The 24,907-nt window shown below is 49.4% G+C and overlaps 1 protein-coding gene across 4 annotated transcripts in view; it reads right to left on the reverse strand.

The window, feature by feature from the left end:
- Nucleotides 1–9,736: 9,736 nt before the first annotated feature.
- Nucleotides 9,737–24,907, reverse strand: part of LRRK1 (leucine rich repeat kinase 1) — a 118,229-nt gene continuing 103,058 nt past the window's right edge. For 3 of the 4 annotated variants that reach the window (XM_010985335.3, XM_064480525.1, XM_064480526.1), the window contains 8 exons: nt 24,630–24,907; nt 23,106–23,300; nt 22,207–22,358; nt 17,711–17,828; nt 16,489–16,605; nt 13,254–14,104; nt 12,776–12,877; nt 9,737–11,177 (listed from right to left, as the gene is read on the reverse strand). In XM_010985335.3, the coding sequence (XP_010983637.1) occupies nt 11,000–11,177; nt 12,776–12,877; nt 13,254–14,104; nt 16,489–16,605; nt 17,711–17,828; nt 22,207–22,358; nt 23,106–23,300; nt 24,630–24,907 (1,991 nt within the window). In that variant the 3' untranslated portion in view covers nt 9,737–10,999. Of the gene's footprint in view, nt 11,178–12,775; nt 12,878–13,253; nt 14,105–16,488; nt 16,606–17,710; nt 17,829–22,206; nt 22,359–23,061; nt 23,301–24,629 lie in introns of all 4 variants that reach the window. The other variant, XM_064480527.1, reaches the window with a different exon arrangement.

The raw sequence follows: 24,907 nt of genomic DNA on the forward strand, positions 1-24,907 counted from the left end.
TGGCCGTGTGTTTTGCCTGTAGTAGTAGTTGTTGTTTATTTTTGCTTTCGTTGCCTGTGCCTTTCTTGTCAAATTCAAAAATTCATTGCCAAGACCACTGTCAAAGAGATTTTCCCTTACGTTTTCTTCTAGGAGTTTTACTATTTCAGGTCTAACGTTTAAGTCCTAGATTTATTTTGAGTTGATTTTTGTGTACAGTGTAAGACAAGGTGGCAATTTTATTCTTTTGCATGTGGATACTCAGTCTGCCCAACACAATTTACTGAAGAGATGATTCCTTCCCCATTGTGTATTCTTGGTGACTTTGTCAAAGATCAGTTGACCACGTATGAGTGAGTTTACTTCTTGGCTCTCAATTCTGTCCCATTGGTCTGATTTTATGCCAGAATCATACTATTTTGATTTCTATATCTTCATTATATAGTTTGATATCAGGAAATGTGATGCCTCCAGCTTCGTTCTTCTTGCTTAAGATTGCTTTAGCTACTGGGGATCTTTGTTGTTCCATATGAAATTAGGACTGTTTTTCTATCTCTGTGGAAAACACCGTTGGAATTTTGATAAGGGTTGCATTGAATCTGTAGATTGCTTTGGGTAATATTGTTATTTTAGCAATATTAATTCCTCTGATCCATGAACATTGACTATCTTTCCGTTTATTTATGTCTTTTTTCAGTTTCTTTCATCAATGTTTTATAGTTTTCAGTGCACAGATCTTTCACCTCTTTGGTTAAATTTATTCTTAAGTATTTTATTCTTTTAAATGCTATTGTATATGGGGTTATTAATCCCTTTTTGGGGATAGTTTGTTTTTAGTGTACAGTAACAACTGACTTTTATATATTGATTTTGTATCCTGAAACTTTACTGAATTTGATTGATCTGAGTATTATTAAAGCTAATATGATGTGGGCTTGTCATATATAACCTTTGTTATGTTATGGTTCCTTCTATACTAATTTGTTGAGTTTTTTTAATTTTAATCATGATAGGATGTTCAATTTTGTCAAATGCTTTTCATACATCTGTTGAGATGATGATACGATTTTTATCTTTATTCTGTTAATGTGGTGTATGTATCATGTTGATTTGCATATGTTGGACCATCCTTGCACCCCAAGGATAAATCCCATTTGATCATGGTATGTGATCCTTTTAATGTGCTACTAATTTTGGTTTGCCAGTGTCTTGTCAAGGATTTTTACATCTATGTTCATCAGAGATAGTGGCCTGTAATTTTCTTTTCCTTTAGTGTCCTCATCTACCTTTGGTATCAGGGTAATGCTGGCCTGGTAAAATGAATTTGGAAGTGTTCGCTTCTCTTCCGTTTTTTGGGAAAGTTTGGGAAAGTTTGGTTTTAATTCTTTAACTGTTCAGGAGAGTTCACCAGCGAAGCTGTTTTGTCCTGGTCTTCTCTTAGTTGGGAGACTTTTGATTACTGGTTCAGTCCCTTTACAGGCTATTGGTCTGTTCAGATTCTCTATTTCTTCATGATTCAGTCTTCGTAGGTTGTATGTGTCTAGGAATTTATCCACTTCTTCCAGATTATCCAATTTGTTGGGGGTACTGTTGTTCATAGTATTATGATCCTTTGTGTTTCTGTGGTATCAGTTGTAATGTCTCCGCTTTCATTTCCGATTTTGTTTATTTAAGTCTTCTCTTTTTTTCTTAGTCTAGCTAAATATTTGTCAATATTGTTTATTTTTTCAAAAAGCAAGCTCACTTTTGTTGATGTTTTCTGTTTTTTTAGTCTTTTATTTATTTATGCTCTGCTCTTTGTTATTTCCTTCTTTATGCCAACTTTGGTCTGTTTATTTGTCTTTTTCTAGTTCCTTGAGGTATAAAGTTAGGTTGTTTATTTGAGTTATTTTTTTTCTTAATGTAGGCATTTATCACTATAAACTTCCCCCTTAAAACTGCTTTTGTTACATCCCGTAAGTTTTGATACGTTGTGTTTCCAGTTTTGTTTGTTTCAAGATTTTTTTTTATTTCCGCTTTGATTTTTAATTTGACCGATGGTTGTTCAAGCATGTGTTGTTTAATTTCCACATATTTGTGAGTTTTCCAGTTTTCCTTCTCTTACTGATGTCTAGTTTCTTACTATTGTGGTTAGAAAAAATACTTGATATGATTTCAATCTTTTAAATTTGTTATAACTTTGTTTTGTGACTTGATTTTCTGCCTGGGTGTTCTGTCCATTACTGAAAATGAGGTATTGGAACCCCCTACTATTATTGTATTGCTGTCTACTTCCCTTTTCAGATCTGTTAATATTTACTTTATATATTTTGGTGCTCTAGTGTTGAATGTGTATATATTTATAATTGCTATATTCTCTCAATAAATTCACCCCTTTATCATTGTATATGACCTTCTTCATCTCTTGTTACAGTCATCTTAAAGTCTGTTTTGTCTGATATAAGTAAGTATAGCCATCCCTGTTATCTTTTGGTTTCCATTGCATAGAATATCTTTTCTGTCCATTCACTTTCAGTGTACATGTGTCTTTAAAGCTGAAATGAGTTTCTTGTAAGAGTATATAATTGGGTCTTGTGTTTTATTTATTCAGCCACTCATTGTATTTTGACTGGGGAAGTTTGTTTATTTATTTTTATTGACATATAGTTGATATACAATATTCTATGTTACAGTTGCACAATATAGTGATTCACAATTTTAAAAGGTTATATTCCTTCTGTAGTTATTATAAAATATTGTATTTACATTTACAGCGATTATTGACAGGTAAGGACTGTTGCCATCTTGTTAGTTGTTTTCTGCCTCTTTGGTAGTTCTTTCATCTCTTTCTTCCTTTCTCGCTGTCTTCCTTTGTGACCTGATGATTTTCTGTGCTATTATGTTTGGATTCCTTTCTCTTCGTCCTTGTGTATCTATGATAGGTTTTTGCTTTGTAGTTGCCATGAGGCTTACAGAAAACATCTTATAACAATCTATCTTAAGCTGATAAGAACTTAACTTTGATCACATATAAAAACTCTACCTGCAGTGGGCCATGGTACGGACTGTGGGCCTCCCGTCTGGGTCTCCATTTTGCAGTACCTGGGGTTGGGAAGGGAAGTCCTAGAGCTGCATGGACAATGGGATGGTGTCAGGCCATCACCTGGCCTCCCAAAGGGTGGCTATGTCCACCCCTCAAAGGTTTGCCTCTGCAGAATCACACAGGTGTGCCTAGCAAGGCAGCTGTGCTGATCTTTCTTCCCACCATTCAGACTCTTCTGGTTCCTCTGTGGGTGCAGGGGAGGGGGAGGAATGTCTAACCTGGAGAGGGGGTGGTTGTGACCTTTGGAAAAGATGGGAGTAGGATGCTGTCCTCTGGATCTTTCAGGCCAGAAAGATGGGGGACTTGCTGGTACCTTAAGACAGCAAACCCAAAACATCTCCACGGCCATCTCCCTCTGCCTTCAATTAACTCTGGGATTTGTGAGCATTTCCTGGGTACAGGGCTGGGAGCCAGACTGTGAACATGCTACTGGGCTCACCTGTTACTGCCCATACATTGCTGATGCTTGATTTATCTGGCTTATGAATCTATTAAACATGAACCAATGAACCCATCTCTAAGTATTAATACACTCGTTGTATATCTAACACATAACACCTGAGTGTTGACAATTTTCCCCAATTAAACACTGATTTACAATTCTATTGAATTCCTCTTGTAAACATTTAATTAAAATCAAATTCTACAATATTAGACTACCTTCAGTGCTTTGAACATGCAAAGAGGCAAAACATATAAAATGCTACAAAGGTTATACAATCGAGTGCTCTGACTATAAAACTGAGATCCGAATGCTACCTGCTGCCTTAGATTCATATTTTCCTTCCTTGTTCTGCACTAACCTCCTTCTTAGTCATATTCATATTTCTTCCTATGGTTTCTGAGCCTTCCTAGGGTTGCAATGTATACGTTCTGCACTCAGCTCCAATATGGGGGAAAGGGGCTTGTCTGTACCACCAAGTAATTCTCTAACAGCAGCTGGAGGTCTTACAAGTCAACTCAATTCTGACACTGCCTACCCAGAGATAGCGTCAGATTCCATATGTTAAGGGCTCAGTCTTACAGGACTGCTTACTTCCTGCCCCCGACACACACTTCAGATGTCAATTGCAAGTCTAGGTTCTCACCTGTGCATCTGACTGACTGGCTATAGATGGGAGCTTCCAAGGAGCCCCACCTTGGGTTTGACTGATTTGCTAGAGTGATTCACAAAACTCATAGAAACATTTTACTTAATAGATTAACAATTTGCTGTAAAAGGGTATAACTCAGGAACAGCCATGGGGACGAGATGTATAGGGCAAGGCATGGGGGAAAAGTGTGGAGCTTCCCTGCCCTCTCTGGGTGCACCACCCTCCCTGAATCTCCATTGGGTCACCACCCCAAAAGCTCTCCAACCTCGCCCATCCTTTTGGGTTTTTATGGAGACTTCATTCCAAAGGCATGATTGATTAAATCATTGGCCATTCCTGACCAATTCAAACTCCAGCCCCTCCTCCCTTCCTTGGAGGTCAGGAGGTGGGACTGAAAATTCTAACCTTCTAATCAAAAGAATCTCCTGTTGGTTCTCCTGGCAACCAGCATGGGTCCTTAGGTGCATCCAAAAGTCACTCATTATCATAACAAAAGACACCTTGATCCCTCTTATCGCTTAGGAAATTACAGGGGTTTTAGGATCTCTGTGCCAGAAACTGGGATGAAGACCAAATACATATTTCTTATAATAAATCACATCACACAATGATATTTCCAGACCTCAGGGAGAAACAGTCTCAGACGCAGATGGGAAAAGGGCTGAGGATGCAGGGCCCGGGGTGGGGACAGTTCCTTGGAGCAGGGCTTCTGGCAGCAACCCCCCCACCACTCCCCTGTCCAGGTGGAGCCGACCACACCCGAGCCTCTGGCGTCAAGCTGCACATTCTTGCCCACTGTACCCATAAGACCTTTCAAACTCAAGCTTTTCATGAAGCTCTGTGTTTTTTTGCAGTCTGCCTCCCAAAGTGAGGTATTCTTTAACTCCCCTTTGACCCACCCTCAGGCTATGTTGACCTGCTCTGCTAGCATCACGTGAAATACATCTTGGTCACGTCTTCCAGAGAGGCCAACTTAAGGTTCTTTTCTAGAAAAGAGGCCCCTAGTGAACTCTTTTATGAAACAGAAAAAGACTCGCAGACATAGTAAACAATCTTATGGTTACTAGGGGAAAGGGAGTGGGAAGGGATAAATTTGGGAGTCTGAGATTTGCAAATGTTAATCACTATGTATAAAAATAGACAAAAAACTAAATTTCTTCTGTATAGCACAGGGAACTATATTCAGTATCTTGTAATAACCTTTAATGAAAAAGAATATGAAAATGAACATATGTATGTGTATGCATGACCGGGACATTGTGCTGCACACTAGAAACTGACACACTGTAACTGACTATACTTCAATAAAAACAAATAAGAAATGAAATAAAATAAAAGTTTCCTTTCTAGGTAGAAGGAAGTGTGCATCTCTCCCCACGGTAGATCCTCTTTCTAGCTGGTCGTTGAGGGTAACAGTCATCTCCCTCCAAGATGACTTCCCCAATATTAATGTTTTCCTTTTACACAGATAAAAAAAATGTTTTATTAAGTAACACTTACCTTATAATGTAAAGGTAACATATACTTACTGGAAGGAGCCAATACTGGCTTATATAACACTCCTCTAGTCATTAAAAATGATTACAAATTCTACATATCTTTTAAATTACAACTACAATTTACATGCTCTAAACAACTTTTCTTCCTATTGGTATCATTCTAATTTTGTACAACTTGTATTATTTTACTTAACCAGTTAACAAATCATCACAACTCGGCCAGAATGAGTCCCTTTAAGGTGGAAGCCTGTGTCCTTTGGACACTTGTCTCTGAGGTCCTTGGATTCCCAGTCTGCCCCATGCCCATTCTAAATAGTGTGTGTGTGTGGGTGCAATTGTATGTGTGTGTTTGTATGTGCGTATGTTTGTGTGTGTGTCTGTGTGAGTGCGTGTGTAGACGTGGTATCAGCTGCCCTCCAAAGACCCCCTACTTCACTTTGGTGGAGAAGGGTAGTAGGTTCCAGATCAAAGAACTAGAGGCATAATGAACATGGTGATGTATGAAAGGGCTGCTCTATGGGCCACTTTAACCACAGAGCTCGAAAATGTTTTGATGATTTTATATACTATAATTTTGATTTACTTTTTCAATAAGTAACACTCATGATAAAATAGTCCATCCCCAGGGGACGGTATTGCTCAAGCAGTAGAGCGCATGCTTAGCATGCACGAGGTCCTGGGTTCAATCCCCAGTACCTCCTCTAAAAATAAATAAACCTAATTACCTCCCCCAGCCAAAAATTAAAAAAAAAAAAAAAAAAAAAGTCCATCCTAGCCACCTGGGTTCACCTCTCAGGGCATGCAAGGGTCCCATCTCTCGGTCTCCCTTTACACTTTAAGTTTGTGAGATCACGTGGATATTTCCAGTCTCACAGGTTATGGTGCTGTGCCCTCAAGCCTTATGTTTCTTTTAGGATGAGCCTTTTTTTACCTGTTTAGACTTCTCTTCCCTGTCCCTTTCCTCGAGAAGTGTTGGTCTAGGGGGTGACTGAGCTGGGGCCATTTCCTTTTCGCAGGGCAGAGTGGGCAGCACCGTGGTGCCTGGTGCCAAGGGCACCTTCGTGTGAGTGTTCGGGGGCTGAGGGGGGCGGGCATGGAAGATGGTGAGGTGTCGATGTCCTGTATCAATGAGGATGGCCGGGTGAACACTCATGATGGGATAAGACCCTCTGTAACTGTGGCTGCTGCAGGGACCTGATCTGTATGACCGTGCCACACCCAGCTCTCAGGATGCAGGAGTAACTCTTGGGCACATCCGGCCACAAACTGTTCCGGTCACTTGTTGCTCAGGTCTCTCTGCCTGAACTTGAACAGATGTTTGTTAGGGCCAGCTTTAGAGCATCACCTGTTAGCTGTCAGGGTTCTGCTTGGGCTAGTGGAAAATGGGCCTGAACATTTAGGAATTGCACTTGGCTCCTAGTAATGGAAAGCTGAAAAATACTGGCTTAAACAAGAAAGTCGTTTCCTCATCTATGAGGTCACAAGGAAAATGGAGGGAGGAATCCAGGGCTGCCTCCCCATTACAGTCCGAGGGTCCTCCCTGCACCCCCAGTGAGGACCAGGGGGGCAGAGGCAAGGCCAGAGAGGCTCCCGCTGAGTCAGCCCTTTGATGGATCCTCCCCAAGTCCTACTCAGGCATCTCCATGCTGTCCCCCGCGGGCTCAGGCCCAGGACCCCCTCCCTGTAAGGGAGGCTGGGAGCTGATGCACCATCAGAAGCAGGGTCTGTTTCTGAGCAGAAGGGGGTGCAGTAAGCAGTAATCCTCCAAGGGCTGTTATTACGAATACACCCCCAACTCCATCTCCTTTCGATCGCTCTGCTCTGCCCAGGGTGGGAAACAGAGTCAGGCAGTTAGAGTGCAGAGAGCTTGAGACCCCAGGCCCGGACATGCCAGAAGATGGAGATCCTTCCAGGACAGCGTCTCCATGTTTGCTGGTTTTCCCAAGCCTCAGGGGAGTTTCTGTGTCACCTGGCCCCCTCTAGGGCTCCCTGAATGCTTTCTGCAGGATGCACTCCCAGCCCCGGAGGCACTGTGCAGGAGGTAGGGTCTGATGCACATCCCACCCCCCGCCCCCTGCCGCCCCCGGCAGGGTCTTGGCAGCTGTGAGCAATTAGTGACCCTGGCAGGTGATGGCAGTGACCTGTCATCAGAAAGGCTCCTGCCTCCCAGGTGCACGGTGGTGGGCGGGAGGAGGCTGCGTGCCCTCTGCGACGGGAAGGGTCTGATGTGCAATTGGGCTGCACATACTCTCAACCCCAGGGCAAGGGTGGACCAGGGCCTGAGCCCACTGACTTTCATCGCGTGTCCTTCAGGCCTTCACACCTGTCCCTCTGCTTGGACCTCAGCCCGGGACTCTGCCTGCATCCCCACCACAGCCAGGGTGAGTTCTGGTTCAGCAGGGGCTCCAGGGTCAGCAGGACGTGACAGATTGTCGGCCCGGCCCCGAGGCCGGACACCCTCCATGGGGTCATGTGCCTCCCCAGGAGAGAGGGCACATGGTGGGGCGTCTTATTGCCTCTTGACACCAAGGCCAAGGTGTGTCCTTCCTGGGTCCAGCCTGGCTTGCCTTCGTAAGAAGCTAGTTTACAATTCAAATGGTGCAGAGGAAGGTATAAACTAAAACCGAAGGGTCTACTCCTCAACTCTCCTCCCGGGCGGCCACCAATGTCTACCAGATTCCTGGGCATGCTTAAGGGCGTTTCCCTTGTGCACTCAGGCGTAGATGTACATTTAAAAACTGCAGATAGTAACTCTGCAGACATCACACTGCAAGTCGCTTTTTAGAAAAACAATTTATTATAATTCAGAGAACACGCGAGGCTGGCACCATCAGTCTCTGAAAGGTTGCGGAGTATGGCACGCTTGGAGGTACAGGCATCATGTGACTTCCTGATAGAGGTTTAGGTTGTCTCCTTTTGGGGGCCATTATAAACGATGCTACAATGACATCCTTGTCCTGTATCTTTGCAGCTTTCGCAGAATTTAAGGATCAAATACTTAGTGGGACTGCTAGCTCAGAGGGTATGCATGTTTAAAATTTTGGTGGATACGGCCCAAATGCCCTCAGAGAGGAGAGGCCCCCTTGGAGATGACCTCCCCTTTAGTCTGTCCTCCGCTCAGCAGTCAAAGTGGCTTTTAAAGAAAATGAGATCGTTCACTACCACTGATTAAAACTGCCAGTAGCATCAATGGGTACCCACACCTCTAATGCTACGCCCGGTCGGTCCCGAGCTCCCCTCCTTCCGAACGCTCCAGCCACACTGGCTTTTCACCTGTCCCTCCAGCACAGATGCTCATTCCCACCACAGGGCCTTTGCACATGCCAGTCCTGTCTCCTGATGCCCTCAGAGCTCCAGGTGGATGCCAACATGAGGGTTGGTTAACAGTGTTTTACTGTTGTCTTAATGATAATCTCTGTACTATTGGGTGAGTTTGCATTCTATTTAAGTCCCCTACCTGTTGTCCTGTCAGGCTTTCTCTTTCTCATTGGTAGATACAAACTCTGTGTAAAAGATAAATGAACTCTTTGTCTCTCATTTGGGTTACAAATATTTTTTTTCCTGCTTGACTGTCCATTGTTTGACTTTGTGGTAAATTTTCCATTTAAATTTCTAATGTTTAGGTAGTCAGGTTCATTAAACATTTCCCGTCAGGTTTTTAACTTCTGTGAAGCAGCACCTTGAGCTGGCTCTGCCAAGCCATGAGCTGAGCCCCTGCCTCTCCTCGCCGCAGCTTGGTCCTGCTCCAGGGGCTGGGTGAGGTCGGAAGGGCGGGCTGGGACTGGGCCGTGGGGGTCCTGAGTGTCGCATGGTAGCCTGGCTGCAGGTGAATGTGACCAATGGCAGTCACGTGGCAGGAGGCACAGACCCTCAGACCCCTCAGACTCGGTGCCCAGGCCACTAAAAGGAAGTGGGAGACTGACAGAGGCCGTCTCTGCCCACGGGAGCTGCTCCAGAGCAGCCTGTGTGGGGGCAGGCATGGGCTGAAAAGGGGCTGCCACTGCCCCCCGGGCAGGGAGAGGGCCCGGGTCGGGTGGAGCCCGTGCTGTTACTACACACACTCTACAGACGGAAGCCATGACTGCGTTCTTGAGAGAGTGTTTATTTTCAGACAAAAGGACCCACATTTGCCCACATACCTCAGCAAAATCTTAAGTTTGATTTTTATCATTTAATTTTAGAAAAAGATCAAAGACTTGAATTGGTCTCATATTCCAACTCCCATTCTCAGTTTAAGCAGCCTCAAACAGTTACTCTCGGTGACAATGTGAATATGTGTGCTCGCCTGTGTTCACACGTGGGTGTGCATAATTTATAAAAGTTCTTGCCGTGGTACCCAGACATCCCCCGTTAACAATGTTACTTTTTTACTCTGCCATGTGTAGTAAATGTTTAGCAAATACATAATTTGATGTAAGCCCCATAGGATGTGCTTTCCCTACCAGAGGCCGAACCATTGAGATAGGACTTAATTTGTTAAAGTGATAAACAAGATGATTATGTGCAAATAAACAGGGCTTGTGCTCCAGCTGCGTCCAAGTTTATTTCACAAAGCTGTACACACAGGCTCCTTCTCAAGTTCTGCTGATGGAGCCTCTCCTGCCTTTTGTCAGCAGAAGAATACAAAGGCTGGTCGGTGCTCTTGGCCCCGTGCTGGCTCTTGGCTTCCTGGGCCCGTCACTTAAAGGAACTCATTCATTCCCCAGATTGGGCCGTGCTCCTGGCTGGGGTCTTTCTGGGGCTTTTCACACAGAGACTTTCCAGAGCAGGAGACACCTGATCTCAGCCTGCTAGAGTAGGGCCCCAGGCCCCAGGGATTCTGGAGCTTGTGAAATGTGCTGAGAGCCTGGGGGCCACCGGGTGGAAGGGGCAGGGGTCACGGCCCTCCTCCCTCCCTGCCTCGAACTGCTCCCCAACTGAGAGCCTCTAGTGTAATTCCACCCCAGACCTGGGGATGAAGATGGTCAGGCCTATTACACTGGAAAGGCCCAGCCCCCCTTCGTGTGATCTAGCCCAGCATGGGGTCCCTCCCGCACCACATGCCATCCTGAAAGTGGAGAGAGGAGGCAGGAGTTCCTCCCCATCGGACCCCACTATCCTCCCTTGGGCTGTAAAACCAGCACTGGGGGATGGGAGTATTCAGGGAACTCGGCCCTAGAACCAGAGCACTCACTAACCACCGCCAGGGTGGGAACTTCTCAGCACTTCTTAGCAGCAACTGGTTCAGTGGAGAACTCAGTCCGCCTTCTGGGTCCTCAGAGGGCTGCGGACTGCAGGCAGCAGATGGAGGGATCAGGCCACTGGCCCAGGCTGGCCGGGTCTGAGAAGCGCTCATTCCACAGGAATTACCTTCTCTTCCGCATGCAGGCCTCCAGCCGGCCCAGCTCCTCATAGGACTGGTAGAAAACGTCAAACTCCTGGGTGCCCCAGCCCCTCCAGACAGCCAGGCACCACTCCATGTTCTCATTCTCAAAGCCGCACACAACTGTGTCCTTTGCCACCACAGCCGCATCCACGAGCACCCTGGAGAGAGAGAGGGTCTGAGAAAACCCACAGGGGTCCCCACTTGGTCAGGGACCCTCACCCTGCACTGTCTCTGAGAACAAAGCCTGGCTGGGGGGCCCGTGTACCCCAGCCTGGCACTGCCGACATGCTGGGATGCCCTGCTTCTCTCTGGTGGTCCAGCCTGTGGTCAGGGGTCTTCCTAGAGGGGCCAAGAACATCGATTCAGGTTCACAACAGAGCAGGTATCCTCTGTAATGTGACTCAGACCCCAAAGTGTCCAGAAAAAATGGCCAGTCCCCCATGTCCACAGGTTTGGCATCTGTGACTATGGAGGGCCAACTGCATGTACTATGTCATCTTATACACAAGGGACTTGAGCATCCTCAGATTTTGGAATCTGCAGGGGTCCTGGAACCAATCCCCTGCAGATGCTGGAAGACAACAGTGTGATCAACTCTAAGTCATGGGCATCAATGGTCCATGACAGATTTTGAGCTTTAGCTCAGCCCCCTGCCACCCAGCCCCGGTGCAATTCTTCTCCGTTTCTCCGTTTCCACAGGCATAGGAAACACAGGCAGTGTGTTAGTAGAAAACCTGCACCAACAGATCCTAACTACAGACACATTTTTGAGGCTGTGGATTGTTTTGCACGATCTGGGCGTGCACCCCAAGCCTCCCTCCGGCCTCTGCAGGGCTGTGTGGCCCATCTTTGCGCACGCACTGCTTGAACCTTCTCCCTCGGTCCCCAGTGCCCACTGCCTGGCACCGAGCCCGGCATGTCAACTGGGATGCACAGGGGCCTCGGCTTCCTCAGGGCCCTGCATGTCTTGAGCACTTGGTAGCTATTTGCGGAGGGAGCATCTCAGATGCATTTCAAAAAGCCAGCAGGCTCAGGCCAGGCACAGCCTCCCTTTTGCTGGCTGCCGGGCTGCTCTCTCCCTATGGTGAGTGTGCCTGGATCTCGGCAAACCTGCCTACGGGGTGCAAACAGGAAAAACGACACGAGGGGAACATTCAGGGACATGAATGGTGGGCACTCCGAGGTCTACAGACCAGCCTACTCCCCCGGAAGCCTGCCCTGAGATCTGGGAACTCCTGCCACCCACAAACTCAGCAGCAAACTCAGATCTAGTCTCCAGAATCACTGGTGGGGCAAGGTTACTGGCTCCAGTGCCACAGACGTTTCCACTGTCATCCTCCTGCTCTGGGGAGAGCAGGCCGAATGGGATTTCTCCACAAGGGGGGTTAACCGCATGGGGCTCAGTAGACAAAGCGAGGGGTGCGGATGTTGCCGGCTGCCTGACAACTCCAGGAACACGGGCCGGCACCAGCCTCCCATCTCCACACCTGCACGTGGTCCACAGGTGCACTGGGCACCCCAGAAACAGGCAGCCGAGACCCGCGGGTGATGCCTGGTTCAGCTGCTATTTCCTGATCCCCCAGCAGCTGCCTGCAGGGCCCCATCTTGTTCCTCCCCCACCCATGGCCACGGTGGTGGCTGCCATGTCTACTTGTGGAGGACAGAAGGTCAGTGGCCATCATGCAGGGAGCTGGCAGCGGGGCTTCGGTTCCCCATGCCACACCCCAGGTCCTCAAGGAGCTGCCCTCAGTCTTACCCACGCGGAGTCAGTTCGCGGGCTTTTAAGACGGCGATGACGCGGCCCCGCTGGGCGCCTGCATCCTTCTCCAGGCCGATGACGATAACATCTCCACCGCGCCTGAGAAACCAAAACCCAGGAGGGGAAGCGTTTTGTCCAGGGCTGTGCTCTTGGGGGGAAATGGAGCCGGCGTGCCAGAGAGGCACAGCCACAAATGCAGTTTCTGCAAATGGACTGCGTTACCGAGGGGGCCCTGCCGCCGGGCTGAGAAGCCCTTTCCCAGTAGGAAATCTGACCGCGGCTCTCCTCCGTGGAGCCCTGAGCTCTCTGGAGGGCAGACGGGCTTTCGTGCGGCCCTTCTTAGATTTACTAAAGAGATCCCTCCGGTTCTGGAAGAGAGGGAATAGCTCCTGATGGGTCTCAACAGTATCTTAAGGTTCCCCTCACTCTGCCCCCAAAGCAAGAACATGACGGAGCCCCCTGCCGGGAAACCCACCTGGGGACCCAGATGACATCTTTCACAGCAAGGATCTTCACGGCCTGCAGGTGCTGGCTGAACGCCTCGCCGTCCACAGGGCTTAGGTCATGCTCAGACCTGTCAGAGCCTGCGGTGGGCTCAATCAGCCTGCCTGAGTCCTCGCAGTCGGTGGAGAAAGGCACGCTGGAAGAGCTTGCCGGGGAGCAGGGCAGGCTTGAGAGGGATGGGGGTGCCTGGCGGGGTGGGGACGAGGAGTAGGAGGACATGGAGCAGTAGTCGGTCAGCGAGTCCTGGTGGGTCAGGATCTGAGTGCCCAGCTCCTCGCTGTACATGATGCTCACGTCCGCGATACAGTTCTTCTCAGGCTCCGGCAGGCAGATCACAGGGCTGTCCAGGGGCTCCGAGCCCGTCAGGAACACGGGAAACACGTCCCTCAGGGGGCTGGGGTCCCCGCAGAAGTACCGGGCACACAGCTGGTAGGTGGCTGAGTGGTACATCACCAAGCAGTTGGCCCTGTCGTCCAGGCACCAGACGACCTCCTCCCCCCGGCACTCGGAGCTGCACACGACCGAAGTGACCACCGAAGGGGCCGAGTAGGGCTCCAGCCGCCTGCTGATCTCCAGGGCTGCACAGTCGATGACCAGCAGGCCAGGCCCGTTGCTGTACCAGACCTCAGACCCACTGTTGACCACCTCCATGGCCTTCACGGGGTAGGGGTTCTGCCGTGCGTCTTCATCTGGGATGCTGAACTTGGACCTGTTGGCTGTGTGTGAGCACAGGTAGGAGCAGCTGTTGTCCGGGGCTCCCCGCACCACGGGAAACATGGCCACAAGCCCATCAGCCAGGCCCGCCAGCACCAGGTAGGAATTCTGCAGGGAGAGGACAGAGACAGGTGATGCCCTGCGTCTCCCAAATTCCAGGAAACAGTGGGCGCAAGACTCCCGGGTGGGAAGCAGAAGGGAGCTGTCTTCTCCTTCAGGTGACCAGGGCCTCCTTTGGAGGTGGGACGTGTTTCCCTCCCTCCCCTGAACTCTGCTCATTAAGGTGACAGGAGTTGTGGGCACCCTGTGGGTCTGCTCTCGGCTTCCTGCCTGCTACCTCCACTAGGTGGGCGTTCCAGGAGAGCAGGCCTGGGTCTGCGTGCCCACCACTGCCCCCAGGGTGCTGGCCTGCCACCAGGAAGGGTGACATCCCATTCACCTCTGTGACTCCTCTGGTTTTCTGCTCACGTGGGTAAGACGTGCCTGCTGAGCTGATTCTGGAAGAAATCGCTTCCAACCCAACCCTCTCTCGGAGGCACTTGTTGGCCCCTGTGCCACATGCCCTGCTTACCACGTCTACTCTGAAGCGCCTGTGGTCCAGCTGACATAGGTGGGGTCCTTAGGGTCCCCCCTCCCACGCCGATCCCTTCCCTGCCCCCCACAATGAAGCACGTGCTCCTCTACAGCCACCAGAGGTCACCAGGCAGAGGCCAAAGCTGCAGAGACCGCTGAACGCTGGGCCCAGTCCAGGCCTCCCCAGGGCGTCTGCGTAGAGCTGGGAAGGGAGGAGAGTTTGCAGCCTAGATCGGCGAGGCTGCGGTGGGTCAGGGAGAGTTCAGGGGAACAAAGCCGGAGCCAGGACAGAGTGGGGACCCGGGGCTTGTCCCAGTGAGGGTGGGTGTCAGAAAGCCCCGTGTTGGCAGCTGGGGAGTTGGGCTGTCCAGGGTGACAGACGAACCAGCCTCCAGTTCAACAGCAAGGTCAATAAGCCCTAAGAACGTTTATCCAAATCCATCTTTGGGATTCGAGGAAAGAAAGCAGCCAAAGCAAACAGGAGCAAGGTCTCTCTCTATCTGAGTCCTGGCTCCGGGCTCCAGGCAGGAGGTGAGCCCCGCGTCGCGGCTGGGTGTGGACGTGCGCGTGCAAGAATGCAGGGGCTGCCATCCGTGGCCACGGGGCGGCACGGCCTCCGAGAGGCAGGCACCCTGGCAGGGAGGCTCCGCACAGAGCAGGCTTTATTCCCCCTGGTCATGCGGGCGGTGCTGCCCTGGCTTGGGGCTCTGGCCAGCGGTGGCCTTAAATAACGCTTTGTGTCACGTTCTCCTGCCCTCCGGTGCAGACCAGGTCCCGAGCTGCCCAGCCTCGCCCGTGGGGCCACAGTCATAAATGACTCTAAGGTTGATTTAAGACTTTTTTTTCCCTTCCCTAAAGAAATGAAACTGTGGAGGGGTGGAGAGGAGACTGCATGTATTTCACGATTGTCAGGAAGTAGAATAACGCTCGCATTTACCCAGTGCGCCGGCCCAGAGCTTTGGGTTCGTTAAACCCAGTGATCCTTCTCCTGATCCCTTCTGTGTCCATTTTGCAGATGGGAAAACTGGGATTGGATGATGACAGCCAACATTGTTTCAACAAAGCCACACCAACAATGACCCCTTGAGCAGGGAGCTTGCCTACTGCACAAACAGGAGCCTCAGGGCCCACAAAGGGGTTCCGGAGGCCAAAGGAGGCGGGAGGGGATGCCCCTGAACTGCTGGAGCAAGGGAAGGCCAGCTTCTCGGAGTGGGGGTCATGACCTTTGATCTTGAGAACTGAATAGGAAGAGGTGTGAGTGGTGGGGTCATTCCTGGAGGGAAGGGCTGGCTCCGAGTGTGGTGTTTGGGTAGGGAGGGCTGTGAGGGGGCAGCAGGGGGGTAGCCCTGGCTGGCCCTGCAGGTCTGGGTCTCATCCTGAGGGGCTGCAGCACTGTCTGGGCCCTGGGCAGGGGGGATTCACTTGAGAAAGGCAGGGGCTGGAAGCTGAGGACATGGGTCTTTGGGGCCATGCTGGACAAAGAGGGACTGAGGTCTGGGACTGACAGCACTCCAGAGGAGGCAAAGCCGGAGCAGGAGGGGAGCTGGCCACCCAACGTAGGGTTAGGGCTGCCAGGGCCTGGTGACTGAGTGACCGAGGGAGACCCTCAGAAGGGGAAGGACACACACGCAACTGCTCCTTGACACCATTTACACCAAAGAAGCACCCCCCCTGCACCAGGGCTATGGTATCTGCATGCAGAATGCAAGCTTGCCCACTTAGCCCTCAGTTTGACTGGTGGCTAGGTTCTTGGAAACCCCAAAGGCACTCATGATGGCCCAGGTCTTCTGGCTTTCTAAGAGTGACTGTTATCTGGGCTTGGTGGTCCAAGAGGGTGTGGCCTCGCTCCCCTCCCCACCTGCCCAGTGGAACAGGGAAGGGAGAACCAGACAGCTGTGCACCCCCCTTTTCAACCTCACCTTTTTTATAACAGGCACCGCCAAGAAGCAGGTGACGATGGCCGGGGTGTCCAAAGCCCGTTGGGGTGTGTTCAAGGGACACATGCCCTTGAGGTTGTAGATATAGATCTTCTGGTCCTGCAGGGGCAGACAGCCAAGTGAGAGCCGGGCTGGAGCAGGCCCGCCACCTCCCAGGGGCCCACTCGATCTCGGGAGTCCCTCTACACCTTGGAAAGCGACACGTATTGAGGCTTTCTGGTTGGTTGTTTTCCTATTTCTGTTCTTTGCAGATAGTCTGCAAACTACAGAATGGTCTAAAGAAGAAAAATAAAATTGCCCATAATCCATTAACCAGAGCAAATCACCTCTGGGACTCGGGGCACAGACTTTGAGTTTTCTGTGGGTACGTGTGTGTCTGCGTTCCCCCCAACAGCAGGACCACGCTCCTCTGCTGTTTCCACGCTCCTCTTCTCCCGTGATGGTCACTGCAGGCAGGGCCCTGTCCTACCTGGTCCGTGAGGGAGTGATGTGTGTGCCACTCGGGTGAACCAGAATGTGCCTCATCTGTTGTTAGATGTTTGGGCTGTTCCAGTTTTCATGACTATGAGTTAGACTGGAGTGAGCATTCTTATCCACCTGCCTGTCTGAGTGTGTGGGTGTGTCTTGGTTATTCCCTTAGAACGAACTCTTAAAACTGAAATCACTGAGGCTTATGTGTGTGAAGGGTATTTCTGCGACCGGTGATGCCGAGTTGAACCGTACTTCCCAACTGCCATCTGGAAAGGCTGCGTCAACGTGTACCACCCGCCCAGCAGCTTCAGAGCATTTGTTTTCGGACCTTCCTCTCTGGACTTCTCAGAGGGCAGCTCCTCGTGCCTTCTGCTCTTTACACAAAGGCCTCAGAGCGGAGTGGATTTACCGCGAGTGCTTGGCGGTGTTAGAAGAAACCCAGTCACTGCACCAGGCTCCTGGGGTTCTCCTCTTGCTGCGATTCTGCACTTGACGCTTTGCGCAGCTGAAGCCCAGTTGCCAACCAAGGACCAGGCAGGTGTCCCTGGTGAGACGCTACTTTTTCACACGAGGCTGGCATTGCTCTGGGGGGTCTCACAGGTGTAGACTGGGGTTCTATCTGGAATTCGGAGGTACCTGGGTGTCCTGCATGTTTGGTTGCTAAATATGGCCCCCCGGGTGCTGTGCACTGGTGCCACCCCCCTCGATGAGAGCCCTACAGGGGGGTGGTTACCTCGGTGGCCGTCCACAGAGAGCTCTGAATCTTAAGCTGGCAGCTCAGCTTCATTCCCGCACAGCTCATGCGTTGCACTTCCAGAAGGCCCTTCTCCGTGTTCACCACCGTGTAGTTCCTGCAGTCAGCAACTGTGCAGTCAGCTCCCAATGGCCAGGGGCCACCTCCCTCTCCCCGGCCTGGCCTGTGGGTGGCCTTGGAGGAGGACATCAGCCATGGGCCTTATCTATCCTTCGAGCCCAGGGTCCGATTTCTCATGTTCTGACTCAAGGACTGTTCACAGCTGGGGCACAGCCTGGTCCTGCCTGCTTGGTGACACTTGAACATTCAAGCAGAGAAGGACCTTCCCAAAGGGAAGAAAGAGCCTCCTCTTTCTGTGAACTTTGAGGGCCCACAGCATGAAGGGACACCAGGAGGCTTTACCTGCATCAAGGCCACTCCCGGCCCCTCCACTGGCCATATCTGCCCCCCATAGGAAAGTACACCAGGTCAACCAGAGACAAGGTGGGGGGATTTCTAAGTAGACTGGGGGCCTCAAAGCGGATCCCCCAACATGAATGCTCTGAGAACTAACAAGCTGCTGTTTACAGGAGCAGCCGCCCACTCACCACCACACCCCACCACCCTCACCCCAAAGCACCGCTGTCTCCCACCGCCCTCGGGGGGCGCCCAGCCAGCTCACTGCCTGGAGACGAGACTGGCGCTGGGGTGGGGGTCCGTTATTTACCCAGGCCACACAGATCTCTTCCCCAGTCCAGCAGAATAAGTCAAGTGAGTGGACAGCAGTTCTCAATGGAAAACGCCTGCCATCAAATTTGGGAAACCCCTTGCCAGCACTGACTGATCACATGTATTTGCAGATGAGGGAGATGAGTGAAAAATCAGCATCTGAAAACTTCCTTCGAATTTATATTTCCTCCCCCTTTTTTCCAGGCTTTTTCCTACATGTTGAAAAAAAATCAAACTAGGATATTATAAATAGCTTTACATTTCACATCAAAAAAAAATTAAAAATTTAGAGAAATTTAAAGGATAGCATACCCCTGTTCCCTTCAACAAGAATTCTGTTATGGGTGTCCTGCTTTCTGCACATCCGCCCTGCCTTCTCACCCCCTTCCCTTCCTGAATCCATGGATAGTCAACACAGCACAGAGAGAGGCCTCGCCCTTCCCACTGGAGATGAGATTTCAGGGCCCTGAGGGGTATTGTCCCCGGACATCTTGGGTGAGTCTGTAAGACTGAGAAGGTCAAGGAGTGTTCTTGGCAGGTGGAGCAGGGTTTATCCCAGAAGCATCAGTGAGCACCCCAACATCCCTGCATCCTTGGGAAAAGTTCCTAGACATGTAATTACTGGGTCAAAGGATATCAGTATCTCTAAGCCATTTGAGACATACTGCCAAATTGTTTTTTGGACCAATGTGCAAATGTACACGCTCACCAGTAAGGTATGACCCACCCTCAGCAACGTTCATTATTATCTTTGAAAAAAAAAAAAACAACTTTGTCAATATGATAAGCAAAAAAATAAAAAGGAATCTTGTAGATGGAATTTATAACTTTTCGAATTACTGCAGGTTTAAATGTTACAAAATATGTTGATTGTCCCCTGTTGACATTTTTCAAAGCTTATTTATGTTCCTTGCCGATTTTATTATTGAGAGTTTTGTATTTTTCCCATGGATTTGTAAAATTCCTTGAAATCAAAAGATAATAATTTTTAAATTTTCTCTATTTGTTTGAAAGATTTTCCAGAGTCTGTTGAAGAAATAAGCATTGATAGGAAAATTGGGAGATGATACTCAAGTTTTGTTCTTGAACGCACTGGCAAGCATTTATTTTCTGTGTACATTTACACTCTTCATTAGTAAGAGGGCTTTTGTTTCATGATAGAAAATGTGCCTCTATTTCCCAGTCTTCTGAAACTGTGACATTTCACCAAAAGCAATGTGATTTTGGAACGCTGCGCCCATGAAGGAGTTTGAAAACCATGTGTGTCATTCAAACTGGAGGGTCCACGCCCTAGTTATCAACCCTTCCCACCTTCTCGCTTTTCCAGACAGTGAATTTCACAGCCTGGATGCCCATCACATGGTAATTAAGTAATTATCACTGTATGGCCGCGACGGTTCATCTCTGCCCACGTCCACCTTTTCCTCTCCCCAGATTCTTAAGAAGCAAATCCCCCAAATCATCTTTTCCTCTATAATGTCTCTGCACTTATCTGTGACAGATGGTCAGAAACCCAGCCACAATGCACAACCTCAACTAAGAAAAGAGAAAATAATTCCTGTAGCTCATGAATATCCAGTATCCAAACTTCTCCGGCTCTCTCGTCACTGATTTCAGTTTGCTTGAATCAGTGGTGAAAGAATGGCCACGTGTCCACTGGTTTTTATGTCTCTAAGTCTCTTTGGATAGGTCCTCCTTCCCACTTCCTCCTTCTCCCCCACCAGGTCACGTGCGGCCGACACCGGGGGTGTCCGGTGGACTTCTCGCACCAGGGTGTCATCCACCTCCCTCCCTGGCCCCGATCTTGAGTCTTGATCAGATTCTGTTTGATTTTTTTAGGCAAGAATACTTCCTGTGTATTTCTGTCGGGAGGCACAAAACACCTAGTTCTCACTCCGTTGGTGACCATTACCGATCACTGACTACATACATTATTTCCATAGAGACGGCACAATGTGACATTCTAATTCAGCATTTCTTCTTCCTTAACTAGTTTCATTTATGCTAAAAAGGGAAACTTTCTCTGATCACTTCTTTTGCTAACTACCTTGGGGCACAGTTCACATAGGAAAGGCAGAATAAAACCTTAATTCTTTCTGTATAGCCTAGTTTTCAAAATAATGTGTCTGTTTCTCGGGAGCCTCCAGCGATGATCAATGAGGTGCTTCTTGAATTGAAAACAGGTTTTTAAAAAATTGTTATTTTTATTAAGTAGCATTAGAAACTCATGCATTTAAACGATTTGCTGTATCTCAGTCCATTGCTGACATGTTATTCTTACTGATCTTGGTTGCCCTATCTTCGGTCAATGGGAACCTCTTCAGGTTGGCAACCGAGTCCCTATGGTCCACCCTCAGCAGTCTCTGATGACATCCTTGTTTCTGATGTGTTGGATGTTCTCGGCCCACTTCCTGCCCCAGACCTGGACTCAGCCACTTCTCCATTACACAAGCCTTGGTTCCCTTTGGCACTTAAACACCACCATCTGCCTCCCAGGGGTGCTCACTGGTATTTGGCTAGTCGTTGTTTCTAGGTCTCTTCAACGGAGGTAGGAAATGAGTTCATTTTTTCTTAAAGATAAAATACTCAAAAGTCCATCAAATTTAAATTCAGCACTACAGGATTCAACCTATCTTTTATATCCCGCATGCTGAATATCACAAGGTACAATGCATGGCACCAATACAATTGCCCTTTAAGTTTACCCTACAATTATAAGCAGTGCCTTAAAATAACAACACTGCCACCAACATTATAATTACTGACTGCATATATACACATATACACACATATATGTATACACACATATGCACATACATATATATGTATCTATTTTTACATATATTTATTTATTTATATTTATTTAGGTCATGGCTTCTCAGAGCCATCTTATGACGTCTCATGTCAGAAGACTCAGTCCCAGTGGTGTAAAACCTTGTGCAAACCTCACCAACACTGACCACCTAAGGAACATGGAAAAGTCCCTTCCGTTTATCTCATGGCATCTGAAGCTTTCCTTGATTTAAGCCTTATCAGATTTTAGCACCTGCAAGTGTTTGTGCTAGAAGACTATTCATGCCATGAAGTGCCCTCTTGCTTCTGAAGGTGTCACACTAGGTAGGTGGGAGAAGCCACATTTCTGGCCAGAACTGAAGGGTCTCATACAGGATGGTGCTTTTCTGGAGACTGAAAAGTTCTCTATGCTCTCTTTCCAATTTCCTGGCCTTTCTATCATTCTCCTCGAATACGCAAAACCTTTCCCCAACGTCCTTGTCCTTCCTGCCACTTCACTGAGAAAAAGAAATGCACCTAGAAGGGGAGGTCTGTGAATCCTTATTTAAGGGCACCCCTCCTGCTTGGCCCAGGGCCCCTTCCCTCCTCTCTATTCAGCAAGTCCACTCCAATATCCATCCTCTTTCCCCGACCCCCAGCATCATTGACCTCCCCTACCATCAAGCTGCAAGTAACTCCCATTGTAAAACAAAACCCTCCCTTGACCCCCTGCAGCCCTGTGTCCCCCACAGCCCTGTGCCCCCTGCAGCCCTGTGCCCCCAGTAGACACCAGCTTTTCTCTGCTTCTCTTATCCACAAACCCACCCATGCATGTCTGTGTGCAGGTGGACTGTTTTGTCTCTGGAGCAGACTCAATCAAGCTTTAAACCCACTGTCCACTAAACATCTTCCACCATAGTCATCCCTGACTGCCCCCCAAGTCCATGGTCTCCCCCCACCCTGAACCAACGGGGCACGGTAAGCCTCAGACTTACCTGGACTCCTCTTTCCCGTCCCAGAAGATCACCATGTACTCCTGGCCCTGGGATGAGAAGAAGGCCGTCTGCTTCCCGCAGGGCAGCTGGTACATGAAGGTTGCGAAGGTTGGGTCCTTCATCTGGCTCACCACCGCCAGGGCCAGCGGTCGCTGAGGGAGAGAGGCCAACGGGGTGGTGAGCAAGGGTCACTTACAACCACATCGATGCCCATTCTGTCCACAAAACTAACAGCCTTGAACCAGGGAGGAAGAAGTGGAATCTGCTTTTTCAGGACCCAATCACAAAAAGAGGCCAAAACAACTTCAGACACCAGAAACATGGCCTTCCTGGCGTCCGGGTCACTGTTGTCCATGGCCACTCAAAATCAGGTGGTCAGGTCAGCCTAAACTCTGATATTCCAATCCCCATGCCCAGAGGCATAGGATCTTGTAAATAATTTTTCTCAGGCCTCATTTACTCCCAATACATTAAACTAGCACCATCTCATCTGATAAATGAGTTTTAACCTTGAAACCACTGGCCTCTTCCAAAAACGACTAGCTTCAAAATGGTAATATGGGTCCTGCTTCTCATGAGCAGACCTTCTTTCCATTATTTTAAAAAGAGATGCAGACACTCTCTCTGCTCGTGCACGGGGACTGGATCTCTCTAAAGGGTTGTGCTTTATTTGCATGATGATGTCACACAAAAGTGGAGGAGGAAAAGGAACTTCATTTCTCCTGAGAGTGACACCCACACAAAGCAAATGAACTGGGTGTATCAGAAGCAGGAAATATCTGTTTGTAGAAGAAACCAGCAGAGAGAATTGGGTTGCCTCTTTTGTTCTAGACCCTTGCTGAAGGGCGTACCCACCTGGCAGGAGGTGCCAGGCCCCCAGGCTCTGAGCCCCCAGGTACCTTCTCTGGCTTCGTGTCCCAGCACTCCATCATGAGGGCCTGGAGTCGGTGGAATTGCACTTCCTCCGGCTGCCCCAGCACCGGGCGGACGCCCTTGGACAGCTTCTTGGCAATCTGAAGCTGGTGGTGGCCCAGCGCGGGCCGCTGTCCTGACAGCAACTCGTAAAGCACCATCCCGTAGGAAAACATGTCTACCTGGGCAGAGGGGCAAGTCAAGTCAGGTCCCCTGCCTGGGCTCAGCCGACTTTTCAAGCTGGCCCTGATCTGGAGGGAGCTGTGAGACACTTTAGATAAGGAAAATGTGGGCCCTGCCCAAAGGGGGACGATCATCAATTTCACCAATCCATCCATCTCTCGCACCTGTCCAAACATCCCACCAAGCATCTGATCATCCATCCCTCTGTCCAGTTAGACAACCATCTTCCAGTCCTTCTTTTTCCCTTTCTACCTCCCTCCCTCCCATCCATCCCTCCATCCACCTGAATCACCTGTCCTTCTGCATATTTATCTATCTTCTTGTTTCCTATACGAGCATCCATCTGACCGTCTTTCTGTCCATTTAACCATCCATCCTCCCATACTTCCTTCCTTCCTTCCTTCCATCCATCCACTCAATACATACTGAGAACTTGCTATTAGGCACTAATTAAGGGCCCTAAGAATGCCATGGTCCTTTACCTTGGGTATCAGGACAAGGCAGGAGAATGCAGACCCTCGGCTTTAACATGCTTGGCAGTGGGAGAGCAGTACATGCAAATCATAAAAAGGGGAAAGTCTCCCAGATCACAGTATCTTGACTCCTCTAAATGTCATGAAAAGACCCAGACAGGAGAGAGTTACATGGGCCTCCATGAGGGTCAAGAAACAACTTTTTAGCAGGAGAATGGCTGAGACAGATCTGAGAGTTTTCAGTGCGAAGGTTCCTGTTATAAATTTAGTTTTGAGATAAATTGTCTGTCGTCACCTGCTACTAAGAAGCTTATTTTTGTCACTCTGATTTGCCTTTCCTATCTTGGTTAATAGCCACAGGTGCCAAGTTAACCCACACATGCTTGGGTGGTTCTTAAAGCAATTAGTCAATGACCCACCAGCCAATCACCAAATAGTGAGAAATTACAGGCCAGGGGAGTTTCACTGCTGGGCTAACCAGGGCTAACACTGGGGGCAAGAGGAGCCTTGTAAGATGGCTTGAAGTTGTGTGCGTGCCTGGATCTACCAAGCAGTTCTCGGGGCAGAAGGCAAACTTTTAGCCAACATCTCAGCCAAGGCTGGCCTGAAGTTAAGAAGTCACTTGTTCCATTACTAGGAGGACACGGGCCTCTGTGCCCTTCTGGCTCAAGTCAGCGCCTCCTGGTGGATCACGGGACAGGGAAAAAAGTGTGCTTGCCAGCGGTTGTGGGTGAGGAGGTGGAGGGTGCGGGGCAAGGGGCGGGGCGGGGTGGGGCTCGGAGCTCAGAAGCTGCAGGTGTCCTCAGGACTGCCTGGCTGGCCTTGCAGGGGGCCCGGCTGGGCCGGGGTGTGTACCTTCTCATCATACACTATACGAGGCCTGATCTCCGGGGCCTGGTAGCCGGGAGTGCCCTCCACGCCCAGGGCGCCCTCGTGAAACGACTGCCGGGAGATCCCGTAGTCTGACAGCTTGATGTTGATGTGATCCTTGACGTCCAGGGACCAGACCAGGATGTTGTCCGACTTCAGGTCGCAGAAGATGATGTTCTTCTTGTGCAGGTAGGCCAGGCCGGAGGCTATCTGGTAGGCTATTTTTTGGGTGAGCATGTGTCCCAGAGGCATAAAGGAGGAAT

The sequence above is a fragment of the Camelus dromedarius genome, chromosome 29 (assembly GCF_036321535.1).
Source record: "Camelus dromedarius isolate mCamDro1 chromosome 29, mCamDro1.pat, whole genome shotgun sequence".
NCBI lineage: Eukaryota > Metazoa > Chordata > Mammalia > Artiodactyla > Camelidae > Camelus > Camelus dromedarius.